General features: G+C 39.2%; 1 protein-coding gene across 3 annotated transcripts in view; it reads left to right on the top strand.

The window, feature by feature from the left end:
* The window catches only part of GAREM1 (GRB2 associated regulator of MAPK1 subtype 1), a 207,074-nt gene that overhangs the window by 137,876 nt on the left and 44,485 nt on the right, over window positions 1-24,713 (top strand). For all 3 annotated transcript variants that reach the window (XM_054460293.2, XM_054460292.2, XM_063653523.1), the window contains one exon: window positions 22,754-22,884. In XM_054460293.2, coding sequence (XP_054316268.1) covers window positions 22,754-22,884 — 131 coding nt within the window. The remainder of the gene's footprint in view (window positions 1-22,753; window positions 22,885-24,713) is intronic.

The following is a 24,713-nucleotide window of genomic DNA, read 5'->3' as shown; positions in this document are numbered from 1 at the left end:
CTTTCTTAAAACCTGGTAGGCAAAGACTACACCAAGCGATGTATTTCTCACTCCTCTGAGCAGAGCCAAAACTGTATCCCAAAGGAAGGCACACCAGAAAGTCTTAGCACTCCAAAAAGGGAGGATAAAAGAGGAAGAGGACGCAAGTCCCCAACCACAAACTCCCCAAGTGAGTTGCCTCTGTCAAGCATCCTAGATAATACTCTCTTCACCCTTCCTGTACGAAAGGACACAGTCAGTTCTGTGATGTCTAAAAGGGAGGAGGGAAAAGACCAGTGCCTTTTCCCGTCCCCTGGGTCACCAGCCCTGTCAGTCTGTCCCTGCCGTGCATCCTTCCCACCCATGGCTCTGCCTGCGCCCAGATGTTCTCACCACTCGCAGTGTTTCTCTCCTCACTCTTCCACCTTCACCTTCTTTTAATGACCCAAAGCCCAACCCACCCCCAGACCTCTCTCATATCCCAGTTTCTTCTCTGTCCTAACAATACAATTGTGACATGTCCCTCCTATTATTTAGGCCAGGAGTTCTCAAAGGGGAACCTTGTCACCTGGGAACTTGTTATAGATGAGGTCTTGATCCCCATCCGACACCTTCTGAATCAGACACGGTGAGGCCCAGCAATCTGTTTTCACGGCCTTCCAGGTGATTTTGAGGCACACTAGTGCTTGAAAACCACTAGTTTATGTGACTGCTGTAGAACTGTACTGTGTTGCCTTATTTTCTTACGTCATATACAGGATTAATATTTTGCTTCCACACTGAGATAATAAGACCACTATTTTGCCCACATGTGTGTTTTTACATAGTGTTAACATTTAACAATTTAATATACATTTGGATAAATCACTGAAAGCTATTTCAGTCAGTTTTTACCTCGTTCCATATGGCTAATAATTTCATCTTGATCTGCTTAGGAATTCATAGTATATATAGAGAAATGTTAAACTCTTCACAACCTCTGACACCAGTTGTGAGGTTCCCATTGGTAGGGAGTACAGTTTAAGAAAGGGTATAACTCCAAACCCATTCTTTGTCGGGTTTTTAAGTAAGAGGGAGAAATGTTTTTGTAATTTTAAACTATTGCTACCCACCAAAGGAATAATAATAGAATATAATAGAATTAAAGAGGGAAAAAAACCTATAATTATCTATGATGTCAGTTTTCTAGAAATGATCAGAGAGAAGGAGGAACAGACTTTTTGTGAACTACAGCGCTTGGTTTGGTTGTGAGGTTAGGATGTACTTATGTCAGAGCATGTCTCTGTAGCAACCTGTATGGAACTGTGAAGAGTGCTGGAAAGGCAGTCATTTCAAGAAAGAATGTTTTAATTTTTTGATCAAATGCAGGGCTTGGCTGTAAGACCCTCAAAATGTTCCCTTCTTTCCTCCTTCCCTTTTCTCGCCTTCTCTGTTTCCTTCCTGATATATTAAATAAATGTTTAAAATACTAATCTTAACTTTTCTCCCCAGAAATAAAAGTGTGGGGAAGAGTTTGTTTCATCCCATTTCATCCTGATTGTACATTCCCCTCCCACCCTCCCATTTAAATGTATTTATTGTGCCTTTTTTCTTTGGCTCTGTTTTTCTAAAAGTGCAGTGGTTTGTATACAAGTACTTTAAATTTACATAAACTGTATTGTGTTTTAAGTCTCATGTGTTTCATTTAGCATTATTTAAAGATCGACTCTTGTTTCCAAATCTATTCTTTTTTTAATCATTTCAACTTTTATTTTAGATTCAGGGGATACATGTGCAGGTTTGTTATATGGGTACATTGCATGATGCTGAGGTTTGTGATACAAATGATCCCGTCACCCATGTAAGTGAGCCTAGTACCCAATAGTTAGTTTTTCAACCCTTACCCCCTTCCCTCCTCCCACAACTAGTAGTCCCCAGTGTGTATTGCTGCTGTCTTGATGTCCATGAGCATCCAATGTTTAGCTCCCACTTATAAGTGAGAACATTCAGCATTTGGTTTTCTGTACCTGCATTAATTTACTTAGGCTAATAGCCTCTTGCTGCATCCTTGTTGCTGCGAAAGACATGATTTGTTCTTTTTTATGGCTGTGTAGTATTCTGTGGTATATATGTACCACATTTTCTTTATACAGTCCATCATTGATGGGCCCTTATGTTGATTCCATATCTTTGCTATTGTGATTAGTGCTGTGGTGAACATATGAGTGCAGGCATCTTTTTGGTAGAACAATTTATTTTCTTTTTGTCAAAATCTATTTTTGTTGTTGTGTGTTTATATGATTTCCAAAGGGTGAGCAGCACAAATGATGCTGCCACAAATGTCCTCATGCATTCCCCTGACACTCTTGTGTGAAATTTCTTCGGAACTTATACACGGGTAGAATTGCTGGGTGTGAGTAATATGAAGAGTTAATTTGACTACATGGTACCCGATCACTCTCCACAATGGCTCCCCCAGCCCCACTCCCACCATAGTCCAATAAAATTCCTTACCTACATCAGGAATTTATTTTTTTTTTAGCTTTTCAATCTTTTTTTTTTTTTTAATGGAGTCTCACTCTGTCACCCAGGCTGGAGTGCAGTGGCGCAATCTCGGCTCACTGTAACCTCCGCCTCCCAGGTTCAAGTGATTCTTCTGCCTCAGCTTCCCGAGTGGCTGGGACTACAGGCATGCACCACCACACCTGGCTAATTTTTGTATTTTTGGTAGAGATAGGGCGTCACCATATTGGCCAGACTGGTCTTGAACTCCTGACCTCGTGATCCACCTTCCTCGGCCTCCCAAAGTGCTGGGATTACAGGCGTGAGTGACCACACCCAGCCAGTTTTTCAGTCTTAATAGGTGTGAAGCAATACCTTTTTTTTTTTTCCCCAAGACAGGTTCTTGCTCCGTTGCTCAAGCTACGGTGCAGTGGCACAATCATAGCTCACTGCAGCCTCAAACTCCTGGGCTCAAGTGACCTTCCCACCTTAGCCTCCTGAGTAGGTAGGACTATAGACACTTGCCACTACCCTTGACTAATTTGGTTGATGTTGTTGCTGTTGAGGTGGGGTCTCACTGTGTTGCCCAAGCTGGTCTAGCATTCCTGGCCTCAAGTGGTCCTCCCACCTAGGCCTCCCAAAGTGTTGGGATTACAGATGTGAGGCACCATGCCAGGCAGAAGTAATAGCTTTTAATTTGCATTTATTTGGCTGGTTGAGCTTCTTTTCGCATGCTTGCTAGTCTTTAGGGATACCTCCTTAGTAAATTGCCTGTTCATCCTGTTATTTGCCCATCATTGTATTGGTGGTGATGTCTTTCTTAATTTTCAGGATTTCGCTGAATAATTTTATCATCAGTCTCTTTTCAGTTTTAGGCTTTGCAAATATCTTCTATTCTGTCACCTGTCAACTTTTCCCATAGTATCCTTAATTGAACAGAAAATCCTTAATCTTAAAGTAATCAATGTTTTCCTTATACTTTCTGCTTCTGAAGTCCTTCCCTGCCCCTAAGTGGTATCAGGTAGGAATTCATTTTTGGTTTTCTCCATATAATGAGCCAGTTTTACCAGCACCAGAGACTAAGTGATCTTCTTCAGTTGGCTTGTGGCGGTATCTTTATCATATTATATAAAAATGTTTTGCATTTACCTAACCCTCTCTAACGTCATTTATTCCACAAAATGCTTAGATTAAAATGACTCAGAAGGCTAGAGGAAGAAGCTGCCTCCTGATGACTAGCAGGAATAACACTCATGAAAATAATGTCAAAATGCTTTTATCCTGGCCTTGGAAAGTTTCAGCTAGACTTTAGGAGGAAATACAGTGTAACTGCTGAAAGAAGCTATTACTTATTTACTCTGTTCTATCTACAGATTATCAACCACACCAGCCAGCATAAATTTAGGTCCTATCCCACTATCTCCTGCAGTAATTGAGTTTATCAACTCTCTAATCATTTTGTATTTAATAATTATTTGTGGGATATTCAAAATAAATATGACATCCTAAATCACTCATCTTAAAAATTGAATAGACATTGGAAAAAATTCAAATCTGCATGTAAATGAAAGACAAGGAAACACAGATTTCGAAGTATATTTCTGAGTGCTTTGAAATATCCTTAGCACTTCATATACTGCTTTGAACAGAGTAATACATTGATAAATAAATATCTTTGAAATTTTCATATTTTGACTCAGTTTAAATGGAGAGGAAAAATTAATTTGGCCTTTATATTTAATTCTCTTATGGAATCTTGATAATAATAAATAGTATTCATATTATTAATCATATTACTGTGAATCAGAGGCATCTTGCCCTTTGTTGAGGATTGTACGTATATGGCCTCATTTAATCCCTGTAACAGTCCCGTGAAGTAGGTATCAACATCCCCATTTTATATGTGAGGAAACTGAAGCCCTGAAATGTCCTTCTCTCAAGGTCAAGGCCAAGGCTGAGATTCAAACTTGTCTGTCCACTCCAAAGCTGGGCTCTTGTCCACTACTCACATTGCCTCATATTAGTCTCACTAAGTGATGTCTCACTAAATGAGGTTGTTTTTAAAAATATTTGAACACCACGTTGTGCATTTCATGCTAAGAACCAAACCTCAGACATTTAATATCCAGTCACACTATAGGTTTTACAATAAAATTGTAAACATAATCCTAATCCTTCACTTTCTAGTCATTCTTTTCTTGTCATGCATATTTGCTGGTGTCCAGTTTTAGGTATTGCAATCTCTGTTTGCTTTCATCATACCCGCTTTCTTCATCATGAGCTATTATCACCTTAGTATAATGAATTTTCTGTGTATAGTCTTTTGTTTGCAAGGCTAAATACTTCATCACTTGTCCCATGTACTAGATATTAATGAAGATGATGCTGTCTCTCTTTCAACAGTAAACATCAGCATGAGTACATTAGTGAATCCATCTACTAATTATCTGATGACTATGTTTCTTATTTGTTATAAAATATTAGCCATAATTCCCATTCAGCATCTGTATAGGTTCTTAAATATTAATAAATTCTGAAAGTAGCCTTCCAATATCTCTGGCACTTAAGATGTTTTTGTTTTTTCTTTTTCAAGAAATAAAAATTTACAACCACAAAACGAAAAAGTTGATCCCCTTTGTACAATATCAGAAATCATAATTGCTGACTCAGTTATTACAGTTCTTTTTACATTTCTCCCAGTGATTCCTGTTTTTAAAAAGCCTGGTCTTACATTAGAAAGAAGAGTGTTTTTTAATTTGGAATGTATCTCTGTTCCCTGACAAAGTCACTCCTCTCTAAAAGTACTTTTTCTCTCCAGCCTTGTTTATCCCATCAGACATTCCTGCCAGAAAGCAGCCCTGTTTACATAACTGCCCCTGTTGGATGGAATATTTTACTGAGCAACCATCCTACCCTTGCACCGCAGCCTGTTTAACATGGAAGAGGGTCAAAACCTGAAAGGCACTAGAGAATGCTCAGTAAGCTGGATCTGTACTGAATAAAAGCGGAGGCATTTGGATGAAAATGAAGTATTGGGAGACGGGAGCAAGAGCAGGGGCATTTTGTCAGCAAAGACTAAAGAAAACAAAAGAAGAGAGTGTCGGTTTCTTGTGAGGGGGTGGAAGGGAAAAACCATTTGCTGGTTTGGGAGTAGGACAAAGGTGTGTATTGACTGTTTGAAAGCATACTCATTCATTAAGCACTTTAGCAAAAATGGAGCTGCAGGTCAGCAGAGCAGCAACATGGCTACTTGCTTCTCTTCTCCATTTTTTAATTAAAGAAAAAGACTTAGCAAGGGTGAGGGGCTCTCTACAATGTAGGGCCTTTGCGTTTTACTAGCCTTTCCATTTTTACTGCAGTTTTGACTGATTCCTAACAAGCATAGGACTCTAGGCCACTGTCATTATGGTCACAAATTTATTACAGGAATTATATTTTAAGCATGAGCCATTTTAATTGCATTTGCTCTTGGATTGAGCAGAGAGTTTAGTAGGTAGCTTGTCATGGAAAAGATCATGCTTGTTATTTCCCAGTCTCTATCTTTCCCATAACCGGAGTCTCCAACCCAACCCGGTGGCAGTGAGCCATCCTGAATACCTTCTGCATAGCTCTTTCCTCTCTTCTTCCTATCTACAAAACTACTGATTGTGCCATCTTTTTATGTATGTCAAATTTAGAATACTTTTTGATGTCTCATATTCTGGAGGAGTTTTTCCAGGGTAACTGTAAGAAGGAGCTAATACGTTTCTCTTATTCAGTAAGTAAATTAGAATAATAGCATGATTACATTCCTTTTCATTCATGACAAGTTTATCTTCATCCCAAACTTAAACTTCTCTCCGACGTACATGCTCATTGAGTCCTTGTCATGTGCCACTTACTGTGTTAAGCCCTTCATATATGTTTAGTCATCCTCATAAGTCCAGTGTCAATATTACTGCCCTGTATTATAGAACTGGAAAGCAAATGGAGGTGTAGAAGGATATGATGCCACCAAAGTTGCATGATAGGAGGGAAAGCCAGGATTTGAACTCTGGAAGTTAATATACTACCTGCTGTGCAAAGATTTGGTAGCAAAATGATCATCAGTGAGTATATGTTGAATCCAAAATTAACAGTCCTGTGCTGAGCCGGGAGAACAAAACGTGCCTGACTGAGACTGTCCTACCTGAGTCTTGAATCAAATGGAAGACTTTAAGGAGTTGCCTTCCTTTTTTTTGTTTTTTAAAGGCTTAATTTTTTCGAGCAGTTTTAGATTCACAGCACAATTGAGAGGAAAGTACGGAGTTTTCCCGTGTACTCCTTTCCCCGACACACGCAGAGCCTCCACCATTAACATCCTGCACCAGAGTGGTATATTTGTGACAATCGATGAACCTGCACTGACATGTCATAATAACCCAAAGTCCACAGTTTACATTAGGGTTCACTCTTGCTGTTGTACATTTTGTGAGTTTGGAGAAACGTGTAATGACGTGCATCTACCATTAAGGTAACATATAGAATATTTTCACTGCCCTAAAAAACCTCTGTGCCACACCTGTAATCCCAGCACTTTGGGAGGCTGAGGCAGGTGGATCACGAGGTCAGGAGTTCAAGACCAACCTGGCCAATATGGTGAAACCCTGTCTCTACTAAAAATACAAAAATTAGCTGGGCATGGTGGCGCATGCCTGTAATCCCAGCTACTCCAGAGGCTGAGGCAGGAGAATTGCTTGAACAGGGACCCAGGAGGTGGAGGTTGCAGTGAGCCAAGATCGCACCACTGCCCTTCAGCCTGGGCTACACAGCAAGACTCTGTCTAAAGAATAAAAAACTTCTGTGTTCCACCTATTCATCCATTCCTCCTCCCTAACCCTTGGTAACCACTGATCATTTTACTGTTTCCATAGTTTTGCCTTTTCCGGAGATGTCATACATGGTATAATTTTTTTCAGATTGGCATCTTTCACTTAGTAATAGGCATTTAAGTTTCCCCCGTGTCTTTTCATGGCTTGATTGCCTTGCTGTTTGTAGCTTAAATTTTTGGTGAAAATGTATCTCTAACCTTGACAGAAATGCAATGTAGAACCTATAGAGTATGTTTTTATTTTACTTTGTGTCTTTGCTAACTTTCCCATATCCAAGTCAATGCACAAGCCAGCGTGGGTGTTAGAATTTGGACTGTCCTCCTATCCTCTTTTGATAATACTGTGTGTGCTCTATACTCCGCTCTTAAGAAACCATTCGTGTTTCTGTACGTGGAGTTTTAATCACTTCGGTTTTGGTACAGAGGTTAAAAACTAAATTTCTCATAATCAAGGCACTTTTTTTCCTAATGAAAACCACAGCTCAAGCAGCTGCTTGTATTATTGTCTCTCCTCTGTGGTCCCGCTGGTGTGTGGGAGTTTACTGTTAGGCTGTGGAAAAGGGAGCAAATAAGCCAAGAACAGGGTCATGTTTCAATTGAGAAATAATGGTGGAATGTTAAAATCCTTGAGTGTTTTCCTCACCCTCCTCACACTCTGCGTACGCAGTTTGGCTTTCTTTTTCCTTTCTAAATACTTCCATAAGGCGTAGAAGAGAAGCATAAGCACCATAGTATTGAAAATTCCTAGACACCTCAGCTTTGATTCTACACAGCTTGCCTTCACTTTTGCCTGTAGTTGTACAATGGCAGCGTAGCTTTAGGGTCTGTTTGTGTTGCATATGTCCATCTTTTGTCCATCTGTGTTGGCGTGGTCTTCCTTTCCTTTGTCTGGGTTGAAATCATGTTTATTTGTGTAACTGTCGTTTTCATAGGTCGATTTCTATGTCTCATTTTCTTTTTGTATCTATTTCCGTATCTCCCTCTCTCCCCATTTTTCTCTTCCCTTTATATTTTCTATTCACCTTTGTTTTCCCCTTCTCTTTTCATACTAAATAACTGAAAATTCTATGAGTAAAAATTAAAGTTTAATTTTTGCTGCTCTTAATTTTTTATGTAGATTAAAAAATGGATCACTTTATATTTCTCCAAAAGGTTCTTCCTCAAATAAAATTGCTTTTTACGTATTGGAACCTTGATTGATTATTTATTTGTTTATTTGAGACAGGGTCTTACTCTGTCACCCGGGCTGGAGTGCAGTGGCGCAATTTTGGCCCACTGCAACCTCTGCCTCTTGGGCTCAAGGGATTCTACTGCGTCAGCCTCCCGAGTATCTGGGATTACAGGTGCACACCACTACACTTGGCTAAGTTGGCTAAGCACACCCTGTTGGCCAGGCTGGTCTCGAACTCCTGGCCTCAAGTGATCTGCCCACCTTGGCCTCCCAAAGTGCTGGGATTACAGGTGTGAGCCACTGTGCCCAGCCAATATTATAGGTCTTAAATGAGCTTTCTCATAATGCTTATGCTAAAAGCTGTAAAGAGTAGCCTTCCACTTCAGGACCATGGTTTCAAATGAAGGTAGAATGAAGAGTTCCTGGACCCTAGACTTCCCACACATTTCTTGACCAACATTAACCCATTCACAAATACAATAGCATCAGCTAGATCAGTGATGTTATAAGCCCTTGCTCAATCCACACCTATGCCCGACTCTCTTTAAGAAATGCAGAGCAGTTTTGGGGCTGGGTGACATTTTTTATTTGAGCCAACTATTAAAAACCATTAAAAGTTGAACACATTTACATAAAAATTTCCTGCCTCTGGGAACCAGCAGGTGCTGGAGCTATGAGGTCATCATTTCTACTTTTATCAATTTTACCAATTTGCAAGACTTTGTGGTCTCATAAGTATTTGAATTCAAGACTCCCAAAAATATATATTTCTCCTGCTCTAAACACCTACTCTTCAAAGAAAGCATTTATGCAGTTTCTAGTTTGGACACAAACTCAGCTATCAGAGAAGCAGAAGACATGATTCCAGCTGTTAGGGCACTGTGGTCTAATTAAGAAAACAGCACAAAAGGAAGTAAAATAAGTAGAGAATCGATAAATAGACTCTGGTAATCAACATAAATGAAAATCATTTGAGCTGAAGTTGTCAAGGAACACTTCATAGATTATGTTGGACTTGAGCTGGCTCTTAAGTTCCTTCCTTCAGCCATGTGTCTTGCCCAGTATTGAGTACTGGGAATAAAAAGGTGATTGACACATCTGCTTTCTTTAGAAAGTTTACTGGTTTGTTTACAAAGACAAGAAAACAAATAAGGACAATAAAATACATACAGGCTTTGATAAAAATCTGTAGATAATACAGTCATTCAAAAGATAAGATTCTTTCAGGTATGTAACTGACCCCAATCTTTATAGTTTAGGTAATAAGTGAATTGATTGTGGAAAATAAATAGATTGGTGAAATCTGGGAATAGAGGAAGGGTATTCCAGATGGTGCATTCTATAGTTCGCTGTGGATGGATCTACATGGGTTTTAGCATGATGAGAAGAAAGTGAGAGCCAGATCTTGGAGGGCCTGTATACACATCTCCTATATGCCACCCCTACCGCAAATCTACTCTCTACCACCTCTACCCTGCTTCACCCCAGAGGCTAACCTGTAGGGTTAAATCAGCAGACTGTCGTGCCTTTTAGTTTCAGCCAGTGGCTAAATAGCCTCAGCCAGAAATGGGCAGGAACAGAGCGAGGTCAAGGTCTTTTTTCTCTGTTGGCTTCCTCCCTTAAAAAAAATCACTAGAGCCAGCTGCCTCTCCTTTTCTCAAAGCCAGGGTATTTATACAGCTCTTTGTTTCCCTAACTAGTCCCTCTCTTGTCCCTGGAGGCCAATGGTGGTGACATCTTCTCTGATACTATCCCCCGGTTATCACTGTGGTTCCCCTATAGCCTACCCACATCATGACAAATAGTCCCATTGTACATAAATCCTGTGCAAATTATCCTAAATTGAAATATGGTTAGATTTGAATTTTAAGCAATGGTGTAAAGATGGTTTCCTGGGGTGGAAATCTAGAGGCAGGACAATCAACTAGGAAAACTGGCCAAAGTGAGAGATGCTGTGATTGGGAATATGTGATAGCAGTGGAGACGAAAGGATTTGATCCATGTAAGAAAAAGAATGGAGTTGAAGTTGACAGTAATTGAATGTGAGAGATTAGGGAATAGAAAGTGTCAAGGATGACCATCCTTTCTGACTTGTATGGTTGCTTGATTCAGGAAGTAAAAAGATGATTTTAGTTTTGCATATTTTGATTTTGAGATTTTTGTGAGAGAGCCTTTGGAGAAGTGTACCAGGTATTGGATAGGCTGATGTGGAATTTAGGAGAGATTCTGTTAGAGAGAAAGGTTGATGTATTGTCAACTTATATAGATGGTCCTTGGAGCCAAGATGATAGAGGAGTTCCCCCAGGAGGGCTAAGAGAGTGAGAAAAGAAGCAGAATGAGAGGAAGATGGCCATGCACAGAACTCAGAATGTCATTAAAAGGGTCGATATTTTTGCACAGACTGAGAAAAGAGCATGAGCAAAGGCAAAGGGGAAAGTGAGTACTGGTTGCACAGATGGTGGGGAAATGTTTGCATAAGCTAAGTGGAGCCAGATCATGGAGGGACTTAAATAAAAGCCGAGGCAGAGGAGTCTGGGCTTGGTGGTTAGAGATTAAAGAGCTATTATATGTTTGTTTATTCATTTATTCTACAAGTGTTTATGGAACACTTAGGTTCTTGAGTGAGATGGATTTGTTTTAGGTTGTATTTTAAGGTGAATAATGTGATAATGGAAGGGCAGAGATGGAAACGGGCTTAAAATCTGAAGCAGTAATACCATTACAAAGTGATGAGAATCAAAACCAGAATAGTAGCAGTGAGTGCTCTGGACTAAGAGATTTCAAGGAAAGAAGTGCCGAGATTTCATAATGTATTAGCAACCATGTTCAGTCTAAGACCTTTCTAGGTTCCATCATGTTTATGATAAATTTGTCCCAGAAAACTTCTGGCAATTCTGAAGAAGCAGTTAACCAGTGAGATACAATGAAAAATGCAGTCTTCCCATTTTCAAAAAACAGGGAAACCAATTTGCATGGTGTGAAATGGTTTGGCTGCTTAGAACATAGATCCCAGAATGGTTCAGTTTTGAATTCTGGGCCTAGTTAAGTTCAAGAATGGAGTTTCAGAATTAAAAGTAATGGTCTGACCACTTGCTTTATAAAATCTCAGATGGAGAAATAAATAGAAATAACCACAGATTATCTATGGTGCAGTTCATTATTTTTGATTGATGCCTCCTTTTCTTTGGTTTTAATTCCAATTCTCTATGTTTGTATGTTTTGAGACTTTGTATTGAGACTTGTTCGTTACCCCTCGTTTCCCCCAACTCCGCTTCCACTTCCTCTGCCATGAAAAAATAGTAATTTTAGGAACTAACTTCAAGTGATGTAGGGAATCAGATTTTAAAATAGGGAATGCCATGTTGTAGAATTTCAAGTTTTTGTTTTGTATCATTAAGAGTAGGATTAAGATCAGCAGGAATTTCAAAGATTGGGAATAAGAAAATGAACAGAAAAGTCACATAATATGAAATATAGATTACTTATAAAAATAATTATATCCTTTATAATAAGAAAAACACAATTACAATCCCAATGGGATGCTATTTTTCACCTGTTGGATTGGCAATGATAATTTTTCAGTTTGGTAATGAACTATTAGGAAAAGCATGAGGAAACGCGTTGTTGTAAGAATGTAAGTGGACACAGACCTCTTAGTTTGACAATATATATCAAGAATAAAAATGCATTTACCCTTTGGCTCAGCAATTCCTCATTTAGGCATTTTCCCACCAATGTAGTTGGACTAAGTACTCAAAGCCTTCAGGACAAGCATATTTAACTTCAATATCACTGTGGCTGCAAAAGATTGGAATAAATGTGGGTGTCCATCAATAGCAGACTGGTTAAATTAGTTATGGTATATGCATGGGATGAAATAATGTGCAGTTCTTTTAAAGAATGAGACAGATTTTTATGCAGTGATGGAATAACTGTACAGAATGCAACCATTTGTTTTGAAAAGGGTAGCATTATGTGTGTATACTATATCAGATACTGCCTCTGGACAGAAGTACAAGAGACTATATAGCAGCTGCTTCAGCAAGAAGATCTGAGGGTAAGATTGGGAGGGAGACTTAGTTTTTCACTCTACACCCTCTAGTACTATTTGGATTTTTTGGCATGTACATACGTTAGGCAATCTTTAAAAGTCTTCCACCTTACTCAAGGAAAGAGAAGTGAGGTAGCATTCACTGTTGATGAAGGGTTTAGGTAAATGAGGTTTCATACACTTAGTGGAGGTGAACATTTACACAAAGGTTAAAAAGGCAATATATATAGGTTGGTGCCATACAAAATGAAGTGCTGCTTATCTTTTATGGGGCAATCCTACTTTTACATTTTAATCCTACAGAAACTCTAGCTTACATGCATACATAAGATTGAAATACAAGAGTGTGTTTGAACTTTGGTATTGTTTTGTAAGTCCACATTCCTACCCAGGTTTATTTACTTATTGAAAAATGGCAACTGGCTAGTTGTTTCCATCACTTGATAATTGCTGATCTCTTCACATTTGGATATGGGCCAGTGGTTTGAAGGGCCAGTTATTTGAGCCATCTTAAATGCATTTCATTTGTACAGTTGACTTGGAACCATCTAACTTTGTCTGTGGCCTGTCTCTGAAAAAGGTAAGAGAAGAAAAGTTCATTCATTCACTATTTAGTGAGCACCTGCTTTATGCCATATGTGGTATGATGCTGGAGGTACCACACTGAATCACAGACCTGGACCCTCCCCTTCATGGCATTTTCAACTTTCTAGGCTTCCCTTTGCTTAATCTTTTTCCTCACATTAGCCATTTTTAGGTTTCTTTGGTGTTCTGGTGCCATTTCTGTTGCTCTTGCTTTCTTTTCTATATTATCATTTTTGGGCTGGTTTCAGCAACATTTTTCTGCTCGCGGTCATGGAGATGACAACAGAATGTTGCTCATTTGAGTTGTGGGTCCACAGATGGACACTATGGGCCTCAGCTGTCATTCCATTTCTTTTTATTTGATACACAAAGTAGACTGCCATGCTGAAGGGATGGCAGACAGTAAAACTACAGCTGCAAAAGTGGGCCTACCACAGGTCGTGCTGACTGCCGGTGGTGATGGCGAACAGTGAGGCACACATCATGGGGAGCTGCATCTTCACCGGTGGCACTAACCCTAACTTCCCAACCAGAAGCAAACTGGACAGACCTGAATTTGACCATCTCTAAGTCTCCCTTTTATTTCTTTGTATCTGGGCATTGTTGCTGTCTTCTTAATTAGCAAAATTTGTTTCCACTTTTCATTTCTGGGAAGTGACCTTTCCCCGTAAGTAAAGGAGAGTGAAGTTTAGTCCCTTCAGCCCCATACAGATGATCGAAACTTAGATGAAGGAAGGATTTGGAGCATCTTAGCTGATGTGTTATCCATTCTGAAATAACTCACTGTGGCTATCTTGAGGGGCACACACAAAATGGATATTTTCTAGATGACGCTTATTTCATAATGTCAATTATGAAATACAGTTTTAGAAATACATCATGAAATATAGCTTCCATCTTTGCTTTTTAAATATTATCATAAATTTATTTAAACCATAATCAGCGAGCATGTCATTGGTGTTCAATTTGTTCCTGGAACTTTCAGGGGCCTGCAGATGGAACAGCTCTTACGATGGAGACATTTTATGAAATCATCAAAGCTCCTGAAAGACAATGCAGCTTCCTCCCTTTCAAGAACAGAGTTTGACAGTAACATCTCAGAACAGATGTTTCAACAATCTCCAAATGTTTTTATTTGGTGGCACAAAGACTCTGTTATTCATGAAATGGTCTGTTAAAAAATTAGTTCCTCCATGTGGGGATTGTGGGAATATGTGTCATGTAAATTGATTTCACTTTTGGCAGGAAACTGGCTCTTAACTCTTTAGATTGTCTCCAAGATTTGACTCCAACAAGTTCCGATTTCCAGGACACAGCAATCACAGAGGAGGCAGTAATACTCAGCATTTTTCCCAGAGTACTTAACGTTGGCTAATCTGAGAATGTTACATTCTTAAAAAAAAAAAAGCAGCAGCAGCAAAATAAAAGTTCATAGAAATTTTATCTTGCAAACTACAGTGAGAAAATGTAGGCCTTCATGTTTGCTGGTTATTTACATTATTCTTTTAATATAAGTCCACTTCTACAGCTTTTACTTGTTGATATTAGACTCCTATTTAAAGAGAAAACTGCCATTCAAAGACAAACATGGGCAACTTAGAATGTGATTTCAGGTACCTTACAAGAGACCCTGGTATGACTGTTCAGTGGTATGCAATAAAAGGACTAGTCACTTTCTTTACTTTGCTTTGCTTTTTTTTTTTTTTTTTTTGGGGTGTGTGTGTGTGTGTGTGTGTGTGTGTGAGTGACAGAGCTCTGTCACCCAGGCTGGAATGCAGTGATGCAATCTCAGCTCACTGCAACCTATGCCTCCTGGGTTCAAGCGATTCTCCTGCCTCAGCCTCCCAAGTAGCTGGGATCACAAGCATGTGCCACCACTCCAGGCTGATTTTTGTATTTTTAGTAGAGATGAGGTTTCACCATGTTGGCCAGGTTGGTCTTGAACTCCTGGCCTTCAGTGATCTGTCTGCTTCGGCCTGCCAAAGTGCTGGGATTACAGGCGTGAGCCACCGCGCCTGGCCCATTCTCACTTCTAATGTCTTGTCTTGCCACTGCCCTGACCTATACTTTCCACTCCTTCCAGCAGGACAGAGGTCAGCACACTGTAGCCTGTTTTCATAAATAAAGTTTTTTGGAGCACAGCAGCTCTTATTCACTTGCGTGTTGTCTATGGCTGATTTTGCCCTACATGGCCAGAGTTGAGTAGATGTGAATAGAGACTGTTTAGCTCATGAAATCTAAAATATTTACAGAACAAGTTTGCCAACTCCTGCAATAGGAAGTTGGATGTGTATTGTGGCCTAGTATTTAAACATTACATTAAGAAAATATTTTATAGGTTTTAGCTATTTCTATTTTAAAGACATTTGTGGGGCGCAAGAAATGCAAAGTAGGGCCGCGTATGGTGGCTCACACCTATAATCCCAGCACACTTTGGGAGGCTGAGGTGGGCAGATTGCGTAGGCTCACAAGTTTGAGACTGTCCTGAGCAACATGGCAAAACCCCATCTCTACAAAAAATACAACAATTAGCTGGGTGTGGTGGCATGCGCCTGTAGTCCCAGCTACTTGAGAGGCTGAGGTGAGAGGATGGCTTTAGTCTGGGGAGCCAGTGAGCCAAGATGGTACCACTGCACTCCAGCCTGGGCAATAGAGCCAGACCTTGTCTCAAAAATAAAGAAATATAAGGTAGTATTTGGTTTTCAGTAATTTAACATCACAGGAGAATGTTTAAAATATAATATGTGTACACAAATATGTAAATTAAAATCTTCCAGGATGATCTGAAAACACTATGGAAAAGAGATGAGAGAAATTAACTGACAATTGGGTATTCACTAAACAATTGAAAGAACGAATGAAAGGAACCTATTAATCTGATATACTATGTGCATAAATGTTAACAGTTGTAGCATTTGGCCATATTTAGCTGTTAGTTTTTTCCTTGTTCTCTTATCTGTGTGTGTTAATCATTCTCAGTAGAATTTCTTGTACATGCTCCCATGTATATGTGATTCTGAAGTCTTCCTGTCCAGCAGGATGACAAAACACAGGTGACTATGCAGCTTAATATGGACCCTATGACCGTACCAAAAGTGATTATTCATTTGTTCTGTATGCCAGAATATGTTTGAGCCTACTGATAGTACAAGATCACAGATGCAATAGAAAAATAATTAAAAAACAAGAACCCAAGATGGGAGACAAGGGGATAAAGGTGGTTATATTAAGAAACCAAGACTCTCAGTGTGGCGATTCCTCAGGGATCTAGAACTAGAAATTCCATTCGACCCAGCCATCCCATTACTGGGTATATACCCAAAGGACTATAAATCATGCTGCTATAAAGACACATGCACACGTATGTTTATTGCAGCATTATTCACAATAGCAAAGACTTGGAACCAACCCAAATGTCCAACAATGATAGACTGGATTAAGAAAATGTGGCACATATACACCATGGAATACTACGCAGCCATAAAAAATGATGAGTTCACGTCCTTTGTAGGGACATGGATGAAACTGGAAATCATCATTCTCAGTAAACTATCGCAAGAACAAAAAACCAAACACCGCATATTCTCACTCATAGGTGGGAATTGAACAATGAGAACACATGGACACAGGAAGGGGAACATCACACTTTGGGGACTGTTGTGGGGTGGGGGGAGGGGGGAGGGATAGCATTGGGAGATATACCTAATGCTAGATGACGAGTTGGTGGGTGCAGCGCACCAGCATGGCACATGTATACATATGTAACTTACCTGCACATTGTGCACATGTACCATAAAACCTAAAGTATAATAATGATAATAATAATAATAATAAAAGAAAAATAAAAAATAAATAAATAAATAAATAAATAAATAAATAAAAAGAAATATGCAACAAAAAAAAAAAAAAAAAGAAACCAAGACTCTGTTATTTAAACCAAAATATCAGTAATCATGGCAAACAAGGCAAAAAGGAAAATAGGAATTCCAAAGCTCTTCTTATTTCATAAAGAAACATTCTTCTTTTTCAGGAAATACATCTTTTTCCCTAAGGGGGTTCTATCACGTAATCTTTATTTAAGGACTTGAACAGTACCTGCAATCACAGTTTTAAGGGAATGCAGAGATATTCTAGACCTGCACCAACTGTCCAGTATGACAGCCAGTAGCCACATGGAGCTGTTGAGCATTTGAAATGTGGCTAGTCTGAACTGAGATGATCCCTAAGTGTAAAACATACACCAGATTTAAAAGACTTAATGTAAAAGTATATATATAAAATATATATTATATATATTAATATATTATATATTTATATATATAATTAATATATATAATATATATTTTATAAATATATAAATTTTATAAATTTATAAATATATAAATTTATAAATAAATAAAATTATAAAAAATTTATAAATAAATAAATTTATAAATTTTATAAATATATAAAATACATTTATATATTATATACATAATACATTTATATATTATATATAAAATACATTCATATATTATATATAAAATACATTTATATATATAAAATACATCATTAGTGATGTTTAATTGAATTTAGATGTATTGGTTTAAATAAAATATGTTATTTAAATTTTACCTCTTCTCTTTAAATATGGCTACTAGAAAATATATAATTGCACATGTGGCTTGTTATATTTCTGCTAGATAGCACTATAGTGTATCTATATCTGCTAGATAGTCCATAGTGTAATGTTTGATATATTAGGGTGCAGTGATGCATCCTTGGCCTGTGAGTACATTTCTGAAGGGACAGAATGAAATTTATTATAGGCATAGTGCTTTCAGGTAACCTCTTAACCTCAGAGATTGAGTATCTGTAGACTACTCAATGAGTGTTTGGCATGCATATGAATCCCTGCATCTTGATAACATTTTTCTAAAATATTGATCATAAAATTACAATAAATTAAACTTATTAAATACTATTGAAAAGATACCATTTGCAGGTTTTCATGAAAGTATACCTGGCTTAATGATAGCTTGAAATGTGTTCATATTCCAAATCCATAATTTCTTAATCAAAAAAATTGGCGGGGCGCGGTGGCTGACACCTGTAATCCCAGCACTTTGGGAGGCTGAGGCAGGTGGATCACAAGGTCAGGAGTTTGAGACCAGCCTGACCAACATGGTGAAACCCTGCCTCTACTAAAAATACAAAAATTAGCCAGGCATGGTGGTGCATGCCTGTAATCCCAGCTACTCAGGAGGCTGAGGCAGGAGAATGGCTTGAACCCAGGAGGTGGAGGTTGCAGTGAGCTGAGATCGCAGCATTGCACTCCAGCCTGGGAGACAGAGCGAGACTCCGTCTCAAAAAAAAAAAACGACAACAGAAAGTGACCCAAGAAATGACAATCTGTATGCATCTTGAGAAGAGGAATAGAAGCTAGGAGTTGTTGAATGGTCACTTGTGCTAAATACTTTGGATCCATCATATCGTTTAATCCTCATGGCGTCCCTTGAAGTGTCCCCATTTTACAGGTGAGGAAACAAGACTCAAGTGGATTTGTAACTTGCCAGCACCACAAAACTTGAAAGTGGCAGAGTCTGCATTTAAATTAGGCATCTGTCTAACTTAGACTAATCATATAAGAATGGAAAAACAGTTAAATCCATTATGAAATGCCATGCACACGGGTGTCATTGCATGGAGAAATGCTCAGCTCAGTGGGCAAGGGCACGGTATAAAACTGTAGAACACCATAATGGTTAAGAATTTGTGCATGGACCAGGTAAGTATAGAGACAAATGAAAAGTTTAACTTGTGACAGAATTTGTTGAAATGTGTTATTTTGAAATTGCCTTATTTAAAAAAAAAAACAACTTTTTTTGTCAAAAAGTATGTACTGTAACATATTCATACTGTACATTCAAATGTATTATTCATACCCCTACATATTTCTACATGGTATATGAGCTGTTATTTCATGTCTAGGTTCATCCTCTGTATTGTCCTTATCACCTACCTCTTAACTCCAGAAAACTGTTCCCTCATGGTCCATCACCAGCAAAACCTCTATATCCTTAAAGCCTTCTCTGAAATTACTTTTATCTTGTTAAACCCAAACTTGGATATTCCCTGAGAGAAGCCCTTTCAGGTGGCAGCTCTATTTTTTGCCCCAAAGTAGAGGAGTGTAAGTGGTCTCTTTATTCTTCCTCATCACCTTTACCATTCCACTTTGCAATTCCCTAAAAACTCTTTGCTTTAAACCGCTTGTCCACCAGGCTTTAAACCTCTTGTTCATCAGACTGTATCACCCACTACCCCATCGTTGTTAGTTACCTACCAAGCCTAGAATTCTGTCCTCATTGTGACATAATTTTAGTTCCTGGCTTGCTGTTATTCTCTCCAGAAATGCTCCTCTTCTTATCAAGGAGGATTTTCCTTGGAAATATGATCCTTTTAATACCCCTGGGCTTCTCAGTCATTTAGCTGTTTGCCATCTCAGCCTTTAGCAGATATGGTCCCTCCTTAGACCACATCATAACCAGCAACTCCATCCTTCCATTTTTTCAACTGCATGCACTGACTTCTCTCCTTTGCATGGCTTTTGAGCTCACTCCCTCTAGGGTTCAAAACTCAGTTCCATCAAAATCCATGATCCATTGATCCCACTACTTTTTTCCCGGACCCACTTCCCTCCCACCCAGGATCTTGTGCCCATTTTATCCAGCTCACGGTCCATGTTCAGGTGGCATAATTGCTCCCGGTGACATCCTGACTCCTTTGCCCCTCTCACTTCTCATATTCACTTGGTAGTCTCAGCTCTGGCTGAATCTGAATCTCTGGCTACTTTGTGCCAGCCTCTGTGCATCTGACCTTGGCTGGACAAAAACACAACTGTACTCTGTGGTTTTACTTTTAATTAATGACCATGAACCTCAAGTAGGAACTTAAAAAATGCTGCCCAGCAATCATATTACATTGCAACCTTCTCCTCTTTCCTTAACCCTCTAACAGCTCCTCTCTCAACCTTATTCTCAACCAATGCCTTCCTTCCAACTTTGGCTGGAAAAATTGGAAGCTTCCAACAGCTTCTACTGCTGCATCTCTTGGGGCTGGAGATGAATGGCCTGTGCTCCTGTCTGAAGGCATCTCCTCCATTTCAACATCAGATGCACATTCTCTGCCTGCTCAACAATTGGGTTCCAATCATTTCTCCTGTCAACACCTTGTCCCCCTCTGCTGGTCATTCCCATCAGCATGCAAGCATGCTTGTTTCTTCTCCCATCATACTAAGGAAAATAAAAACATTCCCTACATCTCACTTCTGCTTCCTCTCAGTAGCCTCTGTTCCATCTCTCTCCTCTATTTTATAGCAGAACTCCCAAAATATCTGGTGCCCGTTCTTATTATTTCTGGTTTCTCTCTCTTCCCAGGCTGCCTTCAATCCATTTCAGCCAAGCTTTTAGCCCAGCTCTTCTGCTGCTCTTGTTGAAGTCCTCAATTAAATACAAGTTGCTGAATCCTACAGTTTTCAGTCCTCATTTCACTGTCCTGTAAGCAGCATTTGACACCCACTCCCCATTCATTGGAGGAATCAGATCACCTGGCTTCTTGGATGCATCCCTCTTGGTTTTCCTCTCACTCCCCTGGCCAGTCCTTCTCAGTCTCCCAGGACTCAAACCTTAGACCTCTTCTCTGTCCACACTCAGGCCCATGGTCATCATCATCAAAATGTCATGGCTTCAAATAGCATCTGTTAGCCGATGACTGCCAGATTTATTCTTTCCAGCCAGACTTCTCTCCTGACCTCCACACTTCGGTGTCTGTCTAAGAACTTTTTGAACATCTCTGTTTGCGTGTCCAATAGACATCTCAGACTTACCTGTCCAGACTGAACTCCTGATCCTGCCTTCACCCTCCAAAGCTGTCCTGTCTCAGTCAATGTCAGCTCTGTTCAGAGTTGATCAGGCTGGGGTCCTCACAATTTCTAACCGCTTCCCAGCCCCTGCCATGTCATACCTGAATTATTCTAGGAGCCTTCTACCTGGTGTCGCTTGCCTCTGTGCCTTGCACCTTTATGGTCTTCTCAACATGCCAGCTAGAGGGATCCTTCTGTAGCATTGGTTATATCACCTCCTCTCTGCTCAAATCCCCATTCCACTTAGGTGAAGAGTGCAACTCCTTAAAAGCCATATACAGTCTGACCACCTGCTACTGCTCTAACTTTCTTTCCCCTCTTTCCTTATCCCACTCCAGCCATAGTGGCAGCATGCCAGGCAGGCAGCCCACCCACCTGAGAGTCTTTGGGCAGACTGTTGCCTAGTCTTAGAATTCTGAGACCTCTACCTGCAACTACCAAGCACGACCCTCCCTCACCTACACCAAAGGTCACCATCTCAGCAATACTGACTGGTCTCTCTGCACTCTCCATCCCCCACACCCTGCCCTAAATTTAATAGCACTTTTCACCTTCTACCACGGTATACTCTTACTCATGTATTATACCATCCATCTCCTGCTGGAATGTAAGCTTTGGGAGAACAGAGATTTGTGTTAATTCCATTAACTGATGGATCTCTAGCATCTAGAATAATGTCTCCACCTAGTAGATGCTAAAAAATTGTGTTGAGAATATGAATGAAAGTTTTCCTGTTTCTGCCTGAGAGATTTGCCCATGATAGCTTTTAATTCCTTTTAAGTTTCTGGAGTATTATATTATAGCCAGGATTCAGAAAATAACTACTAAGAAACACTGTATCCCTGTTATGATTGCATATGGTCTTTTATTCCAAACTGAAAACAGTTCTTCTCAAATGTTGCAGCAGGGTCACAGATACTGAAAATGTAAACAACAACATGATAGATCCTTGATATTTTAGGAATATGTTCAAAGTTCTTCATAAATCCTGTAAATTGTGGAGACCATGATATGGCCTACTCGCATGAATTTCATATATAGCAGTAAAAGGAAAGAAAGGAGCCATGTGGAGCTCTGGAGGCTGAGTGGCCGGCAGGCTCAGTGGTTGAGAGGAAGCTCACCAGACAGCTGTCTGCTGCTGCTCCATGCTTCTGCCTCAGCAGCATCACACATCACAGCAGCTCATGAGCCCTAGACATTACCTGCATATTGTTGTAACCAAGAATATGAGTTATGTGAAACCCAGGAATCCATTATATCATTTTGTTCTATTTGCAAAAAAAAAAAAAAAATTTAATACTAATTTTAAAAAGTGAGCTGTCCCAGGCTTCTAAGACTCGGTTCTAGAACATAAATGTGTGGTTCTTATAACAACTGATGGGCAAGGTAACTTCAATGTTTAATTTACTGTTAAAAACAACCATTTATAACAAAGTGAGTTTTCACTTTGAGATCAAACAGCAAGTAAGCATTCATTCAGTTTGATTTTGGACATCTGGGAATAAACTCTGAATGTAAACAAAAAGAATGCAGTTTATTTTCATTTTTAAGCTGATTTTAAAATCTATCTATCTTCTAGTTTAATGGAACCTACCATAATGCCTTTTTAAAAAAATTAATGATGAACAGGAATCTTTGACAAAGAAGGGCTGGAGTAAAGAGAGAGGATGTTGTTGCCATGGTAACAGCAGTCCAGCATAAACATCTTAGGTCTCTTCTGTTTATCGTGTGTTTTAGGGCAATTCAAGCTGCTGGAACAAGACCGAGATATAAAGGAGCCAGTGCAATATTTCAACAGTGTGGAGGAGGTGGCTAAGGCATTTCCTGAACGCGTGTACGTCATGGAGGATATCACATTCAACGTGAAGGTAGCTCTTGAAGCACCAAATATTTATACTCACTAAAGATAATTTAACTTTCAAGTCTGGATGTACACAGTAAGTGTTCATCTGTGTCTCCTAGGAGGGTTTTATCTTCTAATGGTTACTGGCAGTAGCCAAAACCACATATATTGTAGCTGACCTGACTCCCTGACTGCTTCTGTATTTATTAGCATTATCTTTTGTTAGAATTTAAAACTGATATCTGAGTTCAAAACTGTAGCTGTTGAGGCAGATAAGTGATATTTTTTAAAATTTGGACTTCATTTTCTAATATGTAACAGTTATTTAGCCAGATCTCCACTTCTGGGAGCAAAAGGAATATGATGAAACTAAATAATACCAAACACTTATTTAAAAAGAAAGAAAGAGAGGAAAAATACAAAGAAAGAATAGGTTTCTAAGCATTTCTTGAAGTCAGCATGTATTCATTCCATTCTTTGTGGACTATCTATTTCACTATATATAAAGAAAACTGATATTGCCCAGAGAAAAGCTATATAGTGTTTGCTGTGCTCCATTTGTTCTGCATTCTTTTTTTTTTTTATTTGTATTTTTATTTTTTGAGACTGAGTCTTGCTCTGTCACCCAGGCTGGAGTACAGTGGCGCGATCTCGGCTCACTGCAAGCTCCGCCTCCCTGGTTCATGCCATTCTCCTGCTTCAGTCTCCTCAGCAGCTGGGACTATAGGCGCACACTGCCACGCCCAGCTATTTTTTTTGTATTTTTAGTAGAGACGGGGTTTCACCGTGTTAGCCAGGATGGTCTCAATCTCCTGACCTCGTGATCCGCCCACCTTGGCCTCCCAAAGTGCTGGGATTACAGGCGTGAGCCACCATGCCTGGCCTTGTTCTGCATTCTTAAAGGGACAGTGCAGTCCAGATGTTGACCGAGGTCCCTTGACTAGACTTGCTGTTGAAGAGGGACTGACCAGAGAAGCAAGCCACCAACCAGGCCCATCATATTGCCTGCAAATCTTCCACATGTTCTCCAGCAATACTCATAATTACACTAAAACACTTTAGAAAGTGTTCACATTGAAGGGGTTTTCTCTTTAATGTCATTTCAGCCCAAAGTCCACCTAAATCACATTTTCCGAACATTTCAAGATTTAGGGGGGCAAGATTCCTGTTTCTTAGAAATCCACTCTATGTGAAAAACAGACTACATGGTGTCTTGGCCTAAGAATGCAGCAGTGTCTTTTTGGATGAGTCACTCCACCCACACTCTTCAGGAAAGGGAGGAGATGCCCAGGACAGCCCCTTATTGGAGAAACGGTTCTGCCCACTTCATTGTCTAAGCTAAGTCATTTCTTCTTCCAGTTCTAAAATACAGCTGCTTTGGTCTACGCTCTTTAGTTTTATTATTAAGATGAGTGATATTTTATATTCTGTAAAACCTTTACTAAGTAAATTATGCTTACATATAAAAATATTTATCATTTTTAACTTTTTCAGTGGCCCTAATACATGAGCGGTCAAGACAGCTTGCATTTGTTTACAGTGAAAACTTGTGCAAACATGTTCTTTTTTAAACATACCTAGACTCTCTGGTCAGAAGTTAAATCCTATTCCATTAATGTTTTCATATGACTTACATCTCTCCCTAAAACTTATATTTAGAATTCTCTAAATGAAAAAAAAAAAAATTTTTTTTTAGAAAGTTAGTAGTTTTAAACTCCTTTCTAGAAAAATATTTCATTTGCTAATAAAGAAATCAAATGTAAATTTTTAAGTGATTTTTAAAGATTTTCTATAGTATTAAAATGTAACATTCCATCTTTTGCCACATATTGCTCATGTATACTATTTTTTTAA

Source organism: Pongo pygmaeus, chromosome 17, assembly GCF_028885625.2.
Source record: "Pongo pygmaeus isolate AG05252 chromosome 17, NHGRI_mPonPyg2-v2.0_pri, whole genome shotgun sequence".
Taxonomy (NCBI): domain Eukaryota; kingdom Metazoa; phylum Chordata; class Mammalia; order Primates; family Hominidae; genus Pongo; species Pongo pygmaeus.
The sequence above is the reverse complement of the archived record's forward strand: the minus strand, read 5'-3'. Positions and strand labels throughout refer to the sequence as shown.